This window comes from Malaclemys terrapin, unplaced genomic scaffold (genome assembly GCF_027887155.1).
Source record: "Malaclemys terrapin pileata isolate rMalTer1 unplaced genomic scaffold, rMalTer1.hap1 H_1, whole genome shotgun sequence".
NCBI lineage: Eukaryota > Metazoa > Chordata > Testudines > Emydidae > Malaclemys > Malaclemys terrapin.
Window position 1 is genome coordinate 588,730 of NW_026530195.1, and position 17,168 is coordinate 605,897.

General features: G+C 56.5%; 1 protein-coding gene and 1 long non-coding RNA gene across 2 annotated transcripts; one reads left to right on the top strand and one right to left on the bottom strand.

Moving 5' to 3' along the window:
* Nucleotides 1–1,633: 1,633 nt before the first annotated feature.
* On the bottom strand, nt 1,634–16,035 carry LOC128829634 (sulfotransferase 1B1-like). The gene is made up of 8 exons (XM_054015113.1): nt 15,963–16,035; nt 10,713–11,128; nt 9,319–9,447; nt 9,110–9,207; nt 8,011–8,137; nt 7,643–7,737; nt 4,759–4,939; nt 1,634–1,810 (listed from the first exon to the last, which is right to left on the bottom strand). Exons 2-8 carry the CDS (start codon nt 10,891–10,893, stop codon nt 1,698–1,700), a joined length of 924 nt encoding a protein of 307 aa, XP_053871088.1. The 5' UTR covers nt 10,894–11,128; nt 15,963–16,035; the 3' UTR covers nt 1,634–1,697.
* Nucleotides 4,957–7,616, top strand: LOC128829637 (uncharacterized). The gene is made up of 3 exons (XR_008443364.1): nt 4,957–5,698; nt 5,794–5,928; nt 7,254–7,616. It is a non-coding gene; the product is annotated as an uncharacterized LOC128829637 (long non-coding RNA).
* Nucleotides 16,036–17,168: the final 1,133 nt, after the last annotated feature.

Below are 17,168 nucleotides of genomic sequence, written 5' to 3' on the forward strand. Positions count from 1 at the left end.
GAGTTACAGACCTGCGTAAGGGTGTCAGAATGGGGGGGGGGGTTACAGACCTGCGTAAGGGTGTCAGGATGGGGTGGGGGGAGTTACAGACCTGCGTAAGGGTGTCAGAATGGGGGGGGAGGAGTTACAGACCTGCGTAAGGGTGTCAGGATGGGGTGGGGGGAGTTACAGACCTGCGTAAGGGTGTCAGGATGGGGTGGGGGGAGTTACAGACCTGCATAAGGGTGTCAGGATGGGGTGGGGGGGGGTTACAGACCTGCGTAAGGGGGTCAGGATGGGGTGGGGGGAGTTACAGACCTGCGTAAGGGTGTCAGGATGGGGTGGGAGGAGTTACAGACCTGCGTAAGGGGGTCAGGATGGGGGGGGCTTTCCCAGGGGGTGGCTAGTCCGTTTCACTGGGGCGTAGTACTGCAGTTGGGTGAAACCACCTTAGGGGTTGATTTCAATTCTTATTGAGATTGACAGGTGCGAACTCACCCTTCGGTTAGTGGCTGCCAGGCCAGGACACAGGCGAAGGCAGCCTGCCCAAGTGGTGCCGAGGATGGTTTTGGGTCGGGGGCGCCTGTGGCTGTGGGAAGCCAGAACAGACCCACAACTCAAGGGCTGGGGGCTTATCTAACCAGCACGTCAGTGAAGACGCTGCGTGCGCCAGGACTTGGCCCATCGGCGTCGGTATCCACCTCCCCGAGAGGCCGTAGCCAGGTCGATTGGAGACTTCATCCCTCGACCTAGCGCTGTCTACGCTGGGGGTGAGGTTGGTATAACGGGCGCTCAAGGGTGTCGATTTTCACACCTCTGAGGGCTGTAGCTAGGCCGGAGTAAAGTCCTAGTGTAGACCAGGCCTGCAAGAGTCAGAGCCAGCGTGGAGGAGCGGCCGGCGGCACGGTGTCTGCCCCTGGAAGAAAGAGGCGGAGAGGTTTTTGGGTGGGGTGCAGGCTGAGAAGAGCGGTCTTGGTGCTCTGAGCAAACATACACCCCCCGCCACTCCCCACAGCTTCCTGTGATTTGTGTCTCTCTGCGTTCCGCGACACAGGACTTTGTCCAGTCTTTAAATAAACAAAACTGCATCAAAGAACTCCCCGACGGCCGCCGAGTTCTGCTCCGAACGGGAACAAGCTGCTGGATTTGGGGCTAGCTGCTCAGGTCAAAGGGTTACACTCCTTGCTTGCTAGCGGGTCTGGGGACGAGGGGGCTGCGGAGACCCCCCAGCCCCATGGAATCTGTCCCCCCAGAGTCGCCCTCTTTTCCTGTGGGGCTGGCAGGGCCTCCCAGCCAAGCCCCTTTTCCCTTTCCTGGCTCACAGAGAACAACCTTGAGTTCACTGCTGTTTACACAGCACCATGGAGGAAATGCAGCTCGGCCCCCCCACCCCCATATCGATCTGTGTGTACACTGACCCCACCCCCACAGTGTGTCCTGGACTTCCCTTCCTGGCTTGTGAGCTCTGCGGTGCGACTCACGCTCCCAGCAGCACCTGTGCCCCGGGGGGGAAGGGGGGATGGACACTTGGAGGGGGGGCGCCATCGGGGCCAGGGTGGGACATCCTGTCTCGGGCTGAAGGGGAAGTTTCCTGCAGCACCAGCCCCCACCCCCACCCCATGATACCCCCTCCCAGGTATCACAATGTCCATGGTCAGGAGGTCAACTTTTATTGCAGCACCGTTCATGGCGGCCTGTCCGCACCCACGGGGTGGGGCCTAGAGCTGGGTCCGGAAGTGCAGGCCGGTCCCCTGCATGCGGCGCTGGTAATGGGCGTCGAACACCTTGCTCTGCGCCACAGTGAAATGGTTTTTCCAGTCGCCAACTTGGCCTGGGGAGGAGAGGGGGGTATTAGTGGTGAGACCCACCCCCCAGCAACAGCCGCCCCTTCCCCAGGAAGTGCCTTCCACCCCCAGGCAGGGGACCCCAGCTCCAGGGAGCCCCCCCGCATCCATACCCTGCTCTGCAGCCGACTGGGCCCCAGGACAGGACCGCCGGGAAGAACGGCGGGAAGAATGGTGGTGATGGGGGACTTCAACTATCCGGATATATGTTGGGAAAATAACACAGCGGGGAACAGACTATCCAACAAATTCTTGGACTGCATTGGAGACAACTTTTTATTTCAGAAGGTTGAAAAAGCTACTAGGGGGGAAGCTGTTCTAGACTTGATTTTAACAAATAGGGAGGAACTCGTTGAGAATGTGAAAGTAGAAGGCAGCCTGGGTGAAAGTGATCATGAAATCATAGACTTTGCAATTCTAAGGAAGGGTAGAAGGGAGAACAGCAAAATAGAGACAATGGATTTCAGGAAGGCAGATTTTGGGAAGCTCAGAGAGCTGATAGGTAAGGTCCCATGGGAATCAAGACTGAGGGGAAAAACAACTGAGGAGAGTTGGCAGTTTTTCAAAGGGACACTATTAAGGGCCCAAAAGCAAGCTATTCCGCTGGTTAGGAAAGATAGAAAATGTGGCAAAAGACCACCTTGGCTTAACCACGAGATCTTGCACGATCTAAAAAATAAAAAGGAGTCATATAAAAAATGGAAACTAGGACAGATTACAAAGGATGAATATAGGCAAACAACACAGGAATGCAGGGGCAAGATTAGAAAGGCAAAGGCACAAAATGAGCTCAAACTAGCTACGGGAATAAAAGGAAACAAGAAGACTTTTTATCAATACATTAGAAGCAAGAGGAAGACCAAAGACAGGGTAGGCCCACTGCTTAGTGAAGAGGGAGAAACAGTAACAGGAAACTTGGAAATGGCAGAGATGCTTAATGACTTCTTTGTTTCGGTCTTCACCGAGAAGTCTGAAGGAATGCCTAACATAGTGAATGCTAATGGGAAGGGGGTAGGTTTAGCGGATAAAATAAAAAAAGAACAAGTTAAAAATCACTTAGAAAAGTTAGATGCCTGCAAGTCACCCGGGCCTGATGAAATGCATCCTAGAATACTCAAGGAGCTAATAGAGGAGGTATCTGAGCCTCTAGCTATTATCTTTGGAAAGTCATGGGAGACGGGAGAGATTCCAGAAGACTGGAAAAGGGCAAATATAGTGCCCATCTATAAAAAGGGAACTAAAAACAACCCAGGTAACTACAGACCAGTTAGTTTAACTTCTGTGCCAGGGAAGATAATGGAGCAAGTAATTAAGGAAATCATCTGCCAACACTTGGAAGGTGGTAAGGTGATAGGGAATAGCCAGCATGGATTTGTGAAGAACAAATCATGTCAAACCAATCTGATAGCTTTCTTTGATAGGATAACGAGCCTTGTGGATAAGGGTGAAGCGGTGGATGTGGTATACCTAGACTTTAGTAAGGCATTTGATACGGTCTCGCATGATATTCTTATCGATAAACTAGGCAAATACAAATTAGATGGGGCTACTATAAGGTGGGTGCATAACTGGCTGGATAATCGTACTCAGAGAGTTGTTATTAATGGTTCCCAATCCTGCTGGAAAGGCGTAACGAGTGGGGTACCGCAGGGGTCTGTTTTGGGACCGGCTCTGTTCAATATCTTCATCAACGACTTAGATATTGGCATAGAAAGTACGCTTATTAAGTTTGCGGATGATACCAAACTGGGAGGGATTGCAACTACTTTGGAGGACAGGGTCATAATTCAAAATGATCTGGACAAATTGGAGAAATGGTCTGAGTTAAACAGGATGAAGTTTAACAAAGACAAATGCAAAGTGCTCCACTTAGGAAGGAAAAATCAATTTCACACATACAGAATGGGAAAAGACTGTCTAGGAAGGAGTACGGCAGAAAGGGATCTAGGGGTTATAGTGGACCACAAGCTAAATATGAGTCAACAGTGTGATGCTGTTGCAAACAAAGCAAACATGATTCTGGGATGCATTAACAGGTGTGTTGTGAGCAAGACACGAGAAGTCATTCTTCCGCTCTACTCTGCTCTGGTTAGGCCTCAGCTGGAGTATTGTGTCCAGTTCTGGGCGCCGCATTTTAAAAAAGATGTGGAGAAACTGGAAAGGGTCCAAAGAAGAGCAACAAGAATGATTAAAGGTCTTGAGAACATGACCTATGAAGGAAGGCTGAAAGAATTGGGTTTGTTTAGTTTGGAAAAGAGAAGACTGAGAGGGGACATGATAGCAGTTTTCAGGTATATAAAAGGGTGTCATAAGGAGGAGGGAGAGAACTTGTTCACCTTAGCCTCTAAGGATAGAACCAGAAACAATGGGTTTAAACTGCAGCAAGGGAGGTCTAGATTGGACATTAGGAAAAAGTTCCTAACTGTCAGGGTGGTTAAACACTGGAACAAATTGCCTAGGGAGGTTGTGGAATCTCCGTCTCTGGAGATATTTAAGGGTAGGTTAGATAAATGTCTACTAGGGATGGTCTAGGCAGTATTTGGTCCTGCCATGCGGGCAGGGGACTGGACTCGATGACCTCTCGAGGTCCCTTCCAGTCCTAGAATCTATGAATCTATGAATCTATGAAAACGCCATGGGGACCCAGCCCAACAGGACTTACCCAGAATCCCTGGGAAGAGCCGCAAGGACACGACCCCCCCCCCTCGCCTCCCGCCTGTGACATTATGGGGAGCTAATGCCAAGTGAGCATGACCCCCTGCAAGGGACTATGGGTAATGAGGCATGGCTTCAGACCAAGCAGGCATTACCCACAGTACCTTGCTCAAGTTGCCCAGGCCCTGTACCAACGGGCTACAGGGAACTTTCCAGACAAAGCCAGTGGGGGGGGGGGCGGGTTCCCCACAACCCCCAGGTCCCCTTTCCCCCCGCTCACCCTTGCGCATGAAGGGGCTGACGGTCTGGTCGAGGATGGTGCTGGGGACACTGCTGTAGTTGGCCATGGGGTTCTCCTTCATGATCTGGAAGGACGTTTGCTGGACAATTTTTTCCAGCACCTGCGGGGGCAGCTCCACCTCCAAGAAGTCCATGACCCTGCGGATCTCCCGGGCCGGGTCCTGGTGGGGGAGAAGGATGCTGACCCAGCGGCCTCCCAATGGCAACTGGCCAAGGGCCCAGGGGGGCATATGGGGTTACAGGGGTCCCTTGGGTCTGGTAGCTACATACGAGTTCGCCCAGGGACGTGGTGTGAGGTCTTTACTGAACGCCTGTGTTGCACTGGCCATGGGCGTATGGAGATAGGTAACGAGTTACGTATAGACACTGAACATTGTCACCTCACTGGTTACCCTTTTCCCAGATAATCTATTAATATATTGAGTAGCGCTGGTCCCAGTACAGACCCCTGGGGGACCCCACTATTCATCCCTCCCCACTGTGAAAACTGACCATTTCTTCCTGCCCTTTGTTTCCTGTCTTTTAACCAGTTACCAACCCATGAGAGGAGCTTCCCTCTTATCCCATCACAGCTCACTTGGTGTAAGAGCCATTGGCGAGGGACCTTGTGAAAGGCTTTCTGAGCGTGTCTCCGCTGCAGTAAAATACCTGCATCTGCTGACAGTCTCGCAGGGCTCGGGCTGCGGCTATAAAGCTGCAGCGAAGACATTCGGGCTCGGGCTGGAGCCCGGATTCTGGGCCTCCCGGGGGGAATGTTCCAGAGTCTGGGCTGGAGCCCAAGCCCCATGAGACCAAGTCAGCGACACAAGCCGCCCAGGGGTATTGCAATGCAGAACTACCCGGAAAGTCCAGGTCCCAGATCCACTGGATCCCCCTTGTCCACATGTTTCCTGACCCCCTCAAAGAATTCTAGTAGATTGGTGAGGCATGATTTCCCTTTACTAAAACCATGTTGACTCTTCCCCAGTAGAGCATGTGCATCTATGTGTCTGATAAATTCTGTTCTTTACTATAGTTTCAACCAGCTTGCCTGGTACTGAAGTCAGGCTTCCCGGCCTGTGATTGCCAGAATCACCTCTGGAGCCTCTCTTAAAAACCAGCGTCACGTTAGCTACCCTCCAGTCAGCTGGGGCAGAGGCTGATTTAAGCGGTAAGTGACCTGCCACATTTAGCAGTTCTGCAATGTCATATTTGAGTTTCTTCAGAACTCTTGGGTGATGCCAAACTGATTGAAAATGCTGGGAGAAGGACTTGGAATTAACGACCCTGCAGGAGACAGGCAGGGGAATGCCTTGTGAGATCAACTGAGGCACTAGAAAGCACAGGGCCGGCTCTAGGTTTTTTGCCGCCCCAAGCAAAAAATATTTTGGCTGCCCCCCGTCCCAGCCCTGGGCTCCTCTCCGCACCCCCTGCTGCCCCAGCTCTGGGCTCTCCCCCCACCACTCACACCCCCTGCTGCCCCAGCTCTGGGCTCCCTCATTCCCTCCCACCATTGCCCCCCACACACACCTCCTGCCACCCCAGCCCTGGGCTCTCTCCCCCGCCACCTTCTGCGCGAAGCCAGACACGCTGGTCTGAGTGGCACAGTAAGGGGGCTGGGGGGTTGGATGGGGCAGAGGTTCGGGGGGGCAGGGAGAAGGGGGAGTTAGATGGGTCAGGGGTTCGGGGGGGCAGTCAGGGGCAGGGAGAAGGGGAGGTTAGATGGATCAGGAGTTTGGGGGGGCAGTCAGGGGCAGGGAGAAGGGGGGGTTAGATGGGTCAGGGGTTCAGGGGGGCAGTCAGGGGACAGGCAGCAGTTGGATAGGCATGGGAGTCCCAGGGGTTGGTCAGGGGACAGGAAGGGGGGTTGGGTCCTAGGGGGGCAGTTGGGGCAGGGGTCCCGGGAGGGGGTGATCAGGGGACAAGGACCAGTGGGGCTTAGATAGGGGGTTGGGTCCTAGGGGGGAAGTTGGGGCAGGGGTCCCGGGAGGGGGTGATCAGGGGACAGGGAGCAGGGGGGTTGGATGGGTTGGGGTTTCTGTGGGGGGCAGTCAGAGGGAGTGGATGGGGGCAGGGTGGGGCTACCCTCCCTCCCCGTGGAGTGTCCTATTTTTTGAATGTTAAAATATGGTCTCCCTGCCCTTCCCAATGCAGCTCTCCATTCACAGCAGGCTGCAGCGTGAGGTCTCAGCTCCCTCCCTCCCCCTCTTTCCTGGTGGTAGTGGCCAAGGGAATGCTGGGAAATGTAGTTCTTTCCCTGCTCCAGGGCTGGCTCTCTAGGCAGGGAGCGAACCAAGGAACTACAGCTCCCAGGGCCCCTGTTGGTTCTCAGCTCCCAGGCTGGATCCCTGCCGCCCCTGCAAATGGGCTGCCCCAAGCCCCTGCTTGCCTTGCCGGTGCCTAGAGCCGCCCCGGGAAAGCCGGTTTTGCGTTTTCCAGTCTGTAGCTGTTTCCAATATTCTCGTTCTATCACGACTCTCTCTTCTTCGATGCTAGGTTCTGGCTGTTCCCACTATCACTGTGTCGACACGGGCCGAGCGGAGCGGAGCAGAGCGGGGAGCTGGAGGGGATTTGACAAGCCGGTGGGTTCTGGCTCTGGGGTCGGTAAGCGCGGGAAGTGTGCAGGAGATCGGGGCTGGTAACTCCAGAGAGGTGCTCTAAGGGGTCAGGGTCTGCGCCGGCCTCTCGCTAACCTGGACAGAGTGCGGCCGGCGGAGGCTGGGACGGCAGAGCTCGTGCTGCCAGAGGCTGGTGGTTTCAGGGAGCCGACCCACGGCGGGGCCAGACACGACGCCGTCATGCTAAGGGCAGGCGGCAGCGAGGTGACTCAGACCCCTGGGCAGCATCACTGCCCCTCGCCCCCCGTCCCCTCCTTCCACACTCACCTCTTTCATGTCCTCATAGAAGACGTAGAGGATGCAGTGATTGGCCCGTTCGGCCCAGTATCGACAGACGTGGTCATACCACGAGCCCCAGGCCACTGTGGGGAGAGAGGACAAGCTGACATGACCATAATCCCTTGGGGCAGAGGTCACAGGATGTGGTCACCGTATGGACTCCTGCCAGAATGCCTTGCTAGCCTCCCCCAGCAGGTAAGGACCGGTCCGTATACCCCGATGGGGGAAACCTCAGGTCTGGAACCAATGGAGCTTCATCACACCCACAATCCTTTAGGCACCCCACAAGCTAGGATGGGGTAGGGAGGGAGGTGGAGCTGCCATGGGAGCTCTGAACCCTCTGGCCCACTACTAACGTTTCCCATCCATGAACTTCTGCACATAGAGCTCCCAGGGCCCCGGCTCGGGCTGCGTCTTGTTCATCTGGTCAAAGAAGTAATAAGAGACCACATTATCCTTGGCATTTCGGGCCACGTAGATCACCTGGGGAAGAGAGAACAACGTGACTGCGGGTCGGGAGTGAGGGGCACCAGCAGGGCTGGGGGGGGGCAGGGCTGGACTAGCAGGGGCTGCGGGTCGGGAGTGAGGGGCACCGGCAGAGCTGGGGGGGGGCAGGGCTGGACTAGCAGGGGCTGCGGGTCGGGAGTGAGGGGCACCGGCAGAGCTGGGGGGGGCAGGGCTGGGCTAGCAGGGGCTGCGGGTCGGGAGTGAGGGGCACCGGCAGGGCTGGGGGGGGCAGGGCTGGGACAGCAGGGGGCTGTGGGTCGGGAGTGAGGGGCACCGGCAGGGCTGTGAGGGAGGAGCCCAGGGCTGGGCTGGCAGGGGCTGCGGGTCGGGAGTGAGGGGCACCAGCAGGGCTGTGAGGGGGGAGCCCAGGGCTGGGACGGCAGGGGGCTGCGGGTCGGGAGTGAGGGGCACCGGCAGAGCTCGGGGGGGGGCAGGGCTGGGCTGGCAGGGGCTGCAGGTCGGGAGTGAGGGGCACCGGCAGAGCTGGGGGGGCAGGGCAGAGCTGGCAGGGGCTGCGGGTCGGGAGTGAGGGGCACCGGCAGAGCTGGGGGGCCCAGGGTTGGGCTAGCAGGGGCTGCGGGTCGGGAGTGAGGGGCACCGGCAGAGCTGGGGGGCCCAGGGCTGGGCTGGCAGGGGCTGCGGGTCGGGAGTGAGGGGCACCGGCAGAGATGGGGGGCCCAGGGCTGGGCTAGCAGGGGCTGCGGGTCGGGAGTGAGGGGCACCGGCAGAGCTGGGGGGGGCAGGGCTGGGCTGGCAGGGGCTGCGGGTCGGGAGTGAGGGGCACCGGCAGAGCTCAGGGGGGGCAGGGCTGGGCTGGCAGGGGCTGCGGGTCGGGAGTGAGGGGCACCGGCAGAGCTCAGGGGGGGCAGGGCTGGGCTGGCAGGGGCTGCGGGTCGGGAGTGAGGGGCACCGGCAGGGCTGTTAGGGGACAGGGTTAGGGTCTCTTGCCTTGCATCTGTTCTCCCAGAAGGACTTGGGAACCAGCTGGAAGGGCAAGTGGGTCTTGATGACTCGGGGGGAAGGAACATTCGCCAGCTGCTGCACACCTGTGAGAGACGGGACCAGAGGGGGCGTCAGCCCTCGGGGGGAGCCCAGCAAGGCTGTGGTGGGGTTGCAGCCTTGCCCTGCCCCCAGGCAGGCAGATCGGAGGCACCGACCTGAGGGCACTGGGGGAGGGGAGCAGATCTCCAGGAAGGGGATCCGGATGTGGGTTGGGGCTCGACAGGCTTTTTCCACATCTCCTTGGACCAGGATCAGGTCCACGATCTCCTGCATCCATGTGGTCCCTGCAGAGAGACAGTCACAGAGAGAGACACCCCCATCCACGCTCACGCCCAGGCGGCCTGGGCCAGAACCCTTGGCAAGGGGCAGTTGTTGGCTATGATGCTACAGCGCCCCCTGCTGGGAGAGCAGCGCCCCTTCCCCACCCCATGGTGCCCCCTACAGCGCCCCTCTCCCTCCCCACAGCGCCCCCTGCTGGGAGAGCAGCACCCCTCCCCCTCCCCATGGTGCCCCCTATAGTGCCCCTCCCCCACCCCACAGCACCCCCTTCTGGGAGAGCAGTGCCCCTCCCCCTCCCCATGGTGCCCCCTATAGTGCCCCTCCCCCACCCCACAGCGCCCCCTGCTGGGAGAGCAGCACCCCTCCCCCTCCCCATGGTGCCCCCTATAGTGCCCCTCCCCCACCCCACAGCGCCCCCTGTTGGGAGAGCAGCACCCTCCCCCACCCCATGGTGCCCCCTGTAGTGCCCCTCCCCCACCCCACAGCGCCCCCTGCTGGGAGAGCAGCGCCCCTCCCCCTCCCCATGGTGCCCCCTGTAGTGCCCCTCCCTCACCCCACAGCACCCCTGTTGGGAGAGCAGCACCCTCCCCCACCCCATGGTGCCCCCTGTAGTGCCCCTCCCCCACCCCACAGCACCCCCTGCTGGGAGTTTAGGGATTTGGAACAGGTCCCATATGAGGAGAGATTAATGAGACTGGGACTTTTCAGCTTGGAAAAGAGGAGACTAAGGGGGGATATGATAGAGGTCTATAAAATCATGAGTGATGTGGAGAAAGTGAATAAGGAAAAGTTATTTACTTGTTCCCATAATATAAGAACTAGGGGCCACCAAATGAAATTAATGGGCAGCAGGTTTAAAACAAATAAAAGGATGATGTTCTTCACGCAGCGCACAGTCAACCTGTGGAACTCCTTGCCTGAGGAGGTTGTGAAGGCTAGGACTATAACAGCGTTTAAAAGAGAACTGGATAAATTCATGGTGGTTAAGTCCATTAATGGTTATTAGCCAGGACGGGTAAGGAATGGTGTCCCTAGCCTCTGTCTGTCAGAGGGTGGAGATGGATGGCAGGAGAGAGATCACTTGATCATTGCCTGTTAGGTTCACTCCCTCTGGGGCACCTGGCATTGGCCACTGTTGGTAGACAGGATACTGGGCTAGATGGACCTTTGGTCTGACCCGGTACGGCCTTTCTTACGTTCTTAGGGGAGCAGTGCCCCTCCCTTTCCCCACAGCACCCCCTGCTGGGTGAGGCCGGGGCTGGTCTCTTACCTGCCTTGGGGTAGGTGGAGATGAGGAGGTCGTCAGGCCGGGCCTGGAAGTTCTCGATGGGGCCCCACTGCTGGGCGATGGGCTCCATGAGCGGGATCCCGTGGACCAGCTGGAGGGGGAAGCGGTGGAAGACATCCTGGGATTCTTGCAAGGCCTTAGTGTAGTTCTCTGGTGCTGCCATGCCAAGGTGCGGGGTGGGGAGCCTGCTTCGGGATAGGGGCCCCTTGGGATCCTGCAAGGGGGGATTCCTAGCCAGGGGAGCAGGCTGGTTTCTGGGGGTGCTGGGGGATGTAGCCGGGGGAGCAGGCTGGTTTCTGGGGGTGCTGGCTCAGGGTTCCCTGGCTGAAGGCGCAGGCTGGGTCCTGCCTGATCCTGTCTGAGCTGCTGGCCGTGTCCTTTGCAGCTGAGATTTCTCCCTGCACAACGATCAGTAAATAACCTTCACCTGCAGTCCAGCCCCCTGTGACGTTATGAATGTAATATAATATTTCATTGGAGGGTGACAGGGCCAGAAAGAGTTAATTAACTCAGACTGACCTGACCCATGGGTGAACCTAGACTGGTTAGGAAGATAGATAAATGAATAGACCTTTGAAATGCAGCCGGCAGTGTTAGAGGTAAAAGGGGAGATGTTTGCTCAGGTCTTGTGATGTAAGCAAACAAGTCTTGTCTATTGCTGTAACTTTAATTCGAAGATCAAAAAAGGAGTATTAACATTTATGATGATACTTGAGGGAAATAGTATTATTGTCTCTGTCTCTTTGAAGGTTGTGGTAACCTGGATCTGAACCGTTTAATGGATAAATGACCCTGTGCTAATTGCCAGGATGTTTGGAAGAAGGAGAGTTAAGACTATTGTTTTCTCAGGCCGAAAGGCTACTGGAAATGTATAAGACCCTGGGACACGATCCTGCTTCATTTCAGATCTGCTTTGGGTTTCAAGAGGGGGAAACCTTAAGCCACAAGGATTGAGATCCCCAGTCACTGACTGGAGCCACCCTGAATATGGACATTGGACTATAACCTCTGGACTATTTCTAAAAGAACTTTTGGCAACGACAAGCTCATCTCTGCTGTGTCTGAACCTCAAGAATTGAATTCCAGTCTGTCTGTATATTGATCTTTTAACCAACACTCTCTCGCTTTTCTTTTTTAATACATTTTAGTTTAGTTAATAAGAATTGGCTATAAGCGTGGATTTGGGGTAAGATCTGAGTTATAATTGGACCTGGGTATGTGGTTGATCCTTTGGGGTTGGAAGAACCTTTTCTTTTATATGATGAGATCAGATTTTCAGGAATCATCATCATATCTGACGTGTGTGTCTGGACGGAGGCCGGACGCTGGGCACTTTAAGGGAACTGCGTTGGTTGGACTCTGAGTAACCAGTGAGGTAATACAAAAAGAAGAACAGGAGTACTTGTGGCACCTTAGTCTGTATCTGTACGAGTTTTTTCATGAGGTTGATGGATTTCCATTCCATACGGCTAAATGCAGTGCCTTGCATAATGACAGGTTTCAGAGTAACAGCCGTGTTAGTCTGTATCCGCAAAAAGAAGAACAGGAGTACTAAGGTGCCACAAGTACTCCTGTTCTTCTTTTTGCGGATACAGACTAACACGGCTGTTACTCTGAAACCTGAGGTAATACAGAGGCTGGTTGGTAAATCTAAGTATTGGAAGATCCACCAGCGTTTGGGGTTTGGCTGCCCCGGTCTGTTTGCAGTTCACCCGGATTGAGTGACCTCAGCTGGCTCCTACGGGCAGCACCGTCACACCCCCATGAAGCCAGCTGGCCACGCAAAGACGGGTTGAACTTGTAACCCCTCTGCCAGGTGGATCCGGCAGCAACCAGGGCCGGGTTCAATATCTAGGGGTTCCTCTGCACCGACACAGCACAGAACCGGCTCCAGCCTCCAGCCAGTAACTTGGGGAAATTACACCCCCCACCCCGGGCGCCGCTGAGAGGCAAAACTCCCCCATCGCACGCACAGAGTCTGAGTGTAGAAAAGACACTTTTCACGAGAGGAGGGAGGTCGCCCGGCATTAATTAGGGAAAATGCCACAAGCAGGATTCATACACATAACCCTGTGAGCAGGACGCCCGCCCCAGAGTGCATGGGGCAGAGCTTCCCCCCACGTGTTCCTGAGACCTACAACCCCCAGTTCCTTTCCTGTACCCCTCCCGTCTCCCTCCACTCACAGGGGGGTCCCTGGTCAGTGAGGACCCTGCGTCTGTGTGAGCTCCCCTCCCACCCAGGAGAAGGCACTTGGCTTGTTCCCCCCCGCTTGCTTTGGCTGGTCCCCCTGCCAGCCATGGTGCCTCTCCACTAGCCACCCCGACAGCAACGGCTCCTCTCTACTAGCCGCCCCACCAGCCACGGTGCCTCTCTGCTGGCCGCGCCGCCAGCCACGGCTCCTCTCTACTAGCCGCCCCACCAGCCACGGTGCCTCTCCGCTGGCCGCCCCGCCAGCCACGGCTCCTCTCTACTAGCCACCCCACCAGCCACGGTGCCTTCCGCTGGCCGCCCCGCCAGCCACGTCTCCTCTCCACTAACCGCCCCACCAGCCACGGTGCCTCTCCGCTGGCCGCCCCACCAGTGTCACGGAGTATTGGGGGACTCAGGGCCCTGCACCCCCGGCTTCCTGCGATTCACCATGACTCTCAGCCAGCCAGTAAAGCAGAAGGTTTATTTGGATGACAGGAATACAGTCCAAGACAGGTCTTGCAGGCACAGACAACAGGGCCCCCCTCAGTTAGGTCCAGCTTGGGGTCCCAGGGCATCCCAGCCCTCCGCTTTGGGAGGTCAGAGCCATCTCTCCCTCCCAGCCATCTCTCCAGCCCGCTTCCAACACCCTGCCTTCAGCGACCCCTCCCACACCCTTTGTTCAGTTTCCCGGGCCAAGGTGTCACCTGGCCTCCAACCCCTTCCTGGGTTCTCAAGTTACACGCCCTCGGGCAGACTCCCATCCCCCAATGCAGACCATCCCAGCCACACTCCCCTGTCAGCACTCACACACCCCAGCAAGAACAGTCCCAGTTCGTCACATCTCCCCCCTTCGAGACCGAACTGAGCAGGGTCACTTTAGCCAGTGACCCGGGGAAGTTCGAACCTACCCCCGTTCCCATGGATGCCCCCGCATCCCTCCCATTCCTTGGTGAGAATTACACCAGGCCCCTCCAGTTTCACGCCCCCCCTTAGGTCGGGGGTGCTTGATGGCACTCGCAGTTCGCATGTGGGAAGGTTTATGCGGCCTGTGCCCTTTTCCCACCCCCATACCTCTGGGGTTCCAACTGGGCTGGGGTCTTCTCCCAGCGCTCCAGTCTGGAGATCTGTGCTTTGGGCTCTCTTGGTTGGGCCCACTTGCTGGCGTATCCTTCCATGCGGACGGCTAGTTGCAGATATGAGATCTCAGGGGTTTTATCCTGACTCCGGAACCTTTCCCGGTACATCTCAGGAGTCAGCCCAAACTCACGTAGCAGGGCCTTTTTGAATAGTTCATAGTCCCCTTTCTCTGCCTCTTCCAGTTGGCGGTACAATGCCACAGCTTTGGGGTCCAGTAAGGGGGTAAGGACCCGGAGTCTGTCCGCGGGATCAACCCGGTGCAGCTCGCAGGCCGTCTCAAAGGCCCCTAGGAAGTCATCCATGTCCTCCCCCTCCTTGTATGGGGCCAGGATGCACTTATCAAAGCTCCGTGCAGTCCTGGGTCCCCCCTCACTCACCGCAGCCGGGGGTTCGCTGCCCTTCAATCTCGCCAGTTCATGCTGACGCTGTCTCTCTTCATGCTGTCTCTGTCTCTCTTTCTCCTCCCGTTCATGCTGTCTCTGTTGTTCACGATCCTCCAGCTCTCTCAGTTTTAGCTCTTTCTCCCATTCCAGCCAATTCCGCTCCACGGATGCCGAACGTCGCCGGGAGGATCCTCTGCTGGCCGGGGGGGTCACGGCGCCCTCGGTATTTGCTGGGCTCCTCCCCACCCTTCCCCTAGGCATAGGAAGGAGGGGTCTCGGGAAGCCCTCAGCAGCCGGCTGACCACTCCCAGCTGGGACAGACACTGGTGCCAGTGCTGCATTTGCCAGGCTGCTTCCCTGAGACACAGGGATCAGTTCATTCGCGTGATCCTCTGCCTCCAGCCGGGCAATGAGCTGTTCTTTGGTGAGCCTCCCACTGCGCAGCCCCCTCTGCTTGCACAGCTCCACCAGGTCGCTCTTAAGCCACTTGGCATACATCTTCCTGCTGGACACTCACTGGCCTGTGTGCTCACAGCTCCCCACAGTTCCCAGGGGGCCCCCTAGTGTGCCAGCCCTTCTCGAGGTCACCACCTCTCTGCCAGGGTCGAGCTGCAGACTCCTCCGCCCCTGGGACCACTCGCTGCGATCCCCCCGGGGGACCCTGTTACTGCTGAAGTCCTTCTCGCTGGTCACACACTCCCAGGGGTAATAACCGTCTCTCTCTCACTCTTCAGCACGCCTGGTCCCCGTCAATCCCCCTTCGTTTTACTGCTCCCCAGTCACTTACTGCAGGAAGCGCCGTCCACGGGGTGCAGTAGATCCCGTCGCTGCCACCAGTTGTCGCGGAGTATCGGGGGACTCAGGGCCCTGCACCCCCGGCTTCCTGCAATTCACCATGACTCTCAGCCAGCCAGTAAAGCAGAAGGTTTATTTGGATGACAGGAATACAGTCCAAGACAGGTCTTGCAGGCACAGACAACAGGGCCCCCCTCAGTTAGGTCCAGCTTGGGGTCCCAGGGCATCCCAGCCCACCCCCCTTTGGGGGGTCAGAGCCATCTCTGCCTCCCAGCCACCTCTCTAGCCCGCTTCCAGCACTCTCCGTTCAGCGACCCCTCCCACAGCCTTTGTTCAGTTTCCCGGGCCAAGGTGTCACCTGGCCTCCAACCCCTTCCTGGGTTCTCAAGTGACACGCCCTCGGGCAGACTCCCATCCCCCAATGCAGACCATCCCAGCCACACTCCCCTGTCAGCATTCACACACCACAGCAAGAACAGGCCCAGTTCGTCACAGCCAGCCACGGCTCCTCTCTGCTAGCCGCCCTGCCAGCCACGGTGCCTCTCCGCTAGCCGCCCTGCCAGCCATAGCTCCTCTCCGCTAGCCGCCCTGCGAGCCACGGCTCCTCTCTGCTAGCCGCCCCACCAGCCACGGCTCCTAGCCGCCCTGCCAGCCACGGTGCCTCTCCGCTGGCCCCCGCCAGCCCCAGTTCTGCTCGTTCTGCTCAGCGCCTCGACTGTCAGTCACCTTCTGCTGCCACCTGCCTCTCTGCTGCGAGCTCCGCACGTCGTCTCTAGTGATGTTCAGCGCTGGGCAGGCACTGCCCCGCCACAAGCGATTTCAGCTCCCTTTGAGCATTGAACATAACAAAAGGCTCCTAATGAAACCTATTTAGCTCTGTCTTTGAACAGTGGGAGGAGCAGGCTAAACCAGTCTGGGGCCCCTAGGCAGAGTCCACCCCTCCTGGCTGGCACACCCGTCCCCACCCCTTATCGCTCCCACAGGGCTCTGGCGTATCTGTAACACGGGCCATAGAACTGCCCCAAACAATTCCTAGAGCAGATCACGGCAGCATTTCATTTCAGAAAGGGGAACTACACAAAAATGAGGAAGTTAGTTGAACAGGAATTAAAAGGTTTCAGAGTAGCAGCCGTGTTAGTCTGTATCCGCAAAAAGAACAGGAGAACTTGTGGCACCTTAGAGACTAACACATTTATTAGAGCATAAGCTTTCGTGGGCTACTGCATCCGAAGAAGTGGGCTGTAGCCCACGAAAGCTTATGCTCAAATAAATTTGTTAGTCTCTAAGGTGTCACAAGTACTCCTGTTCTTTTTGAGGAATTAAAAGGTTCAGCACCAAAAATGAAATCCCTGCAAGCTGCATGGAAACTTTTTAAAGACACCATAATAGAGGCTCAACTTAAATGTATCCCCCAAATTAAAACATGTTGTAAGAGAACCTAAAAAAGAGCCCCCGTGGCTAAACAACAAAGTAAAAGAAGCAGTGAGAGACAAAAAGGCATCCTTTAAAAAGTGGAAGTTAAATCCTAGTGAGGAAAATAGAAAGGAGCATCAACTCTGGCAAGTGAAGTGTAAAAATATAATTAGGAAGGCCAAAAAATAATTTGAAGAACAGCTAGCCAAAGACTCAAAAAGTAATAGCAAAAACATTTTTAAGTACATCAGAAGCAGGAAGCCTGCTAACCAACCAGTGGGGCCACGGGACGATCGAGATGCTAAAGGAGCACTCAAGGACGATAAGGCCATTGCAGAGAAACTAAATGAATTTTTTGCATCGGTCTTTACAGCTGAGGATGTGAGGGAGAGTCTCAAAACAGCCATTCTTTTTAGGTGACAGATCTGAGGAACTGTCCCAGATTGAGGTATCATTAGAGGCCTCTTAGTCACCTGGTCACCAGTTGTTAGGGTTCCCCATCTCCAGGACGTTGTCTGG

Excerpts from the sequence above, each read along its gene's own strand:
- LOC128829634 (XM_054015113.1), bottom strand. The coding sequence starts at position 10,893 with ATGGCAGCACCAGAGAACTACACTAAGGCCTTGCAAGAATCCCAGGAT. Across the intron at positions 7,738-8,010 it reads GAAGTTCATGGATGGGAAAC|TGGCCTGGGGCTCGTGGTAT; the intron begins GTTAGTAGTGGG and ends CTCTCCCCACAG. Across the intron at positions 1,811-4,758 it reads CAGCCCCTTCATGCGCAAGG|GCCAAGTTGGCGACTGGAAA; the intron begins GTGAGCGGGGGG and ends TCTCCTCCCCAG.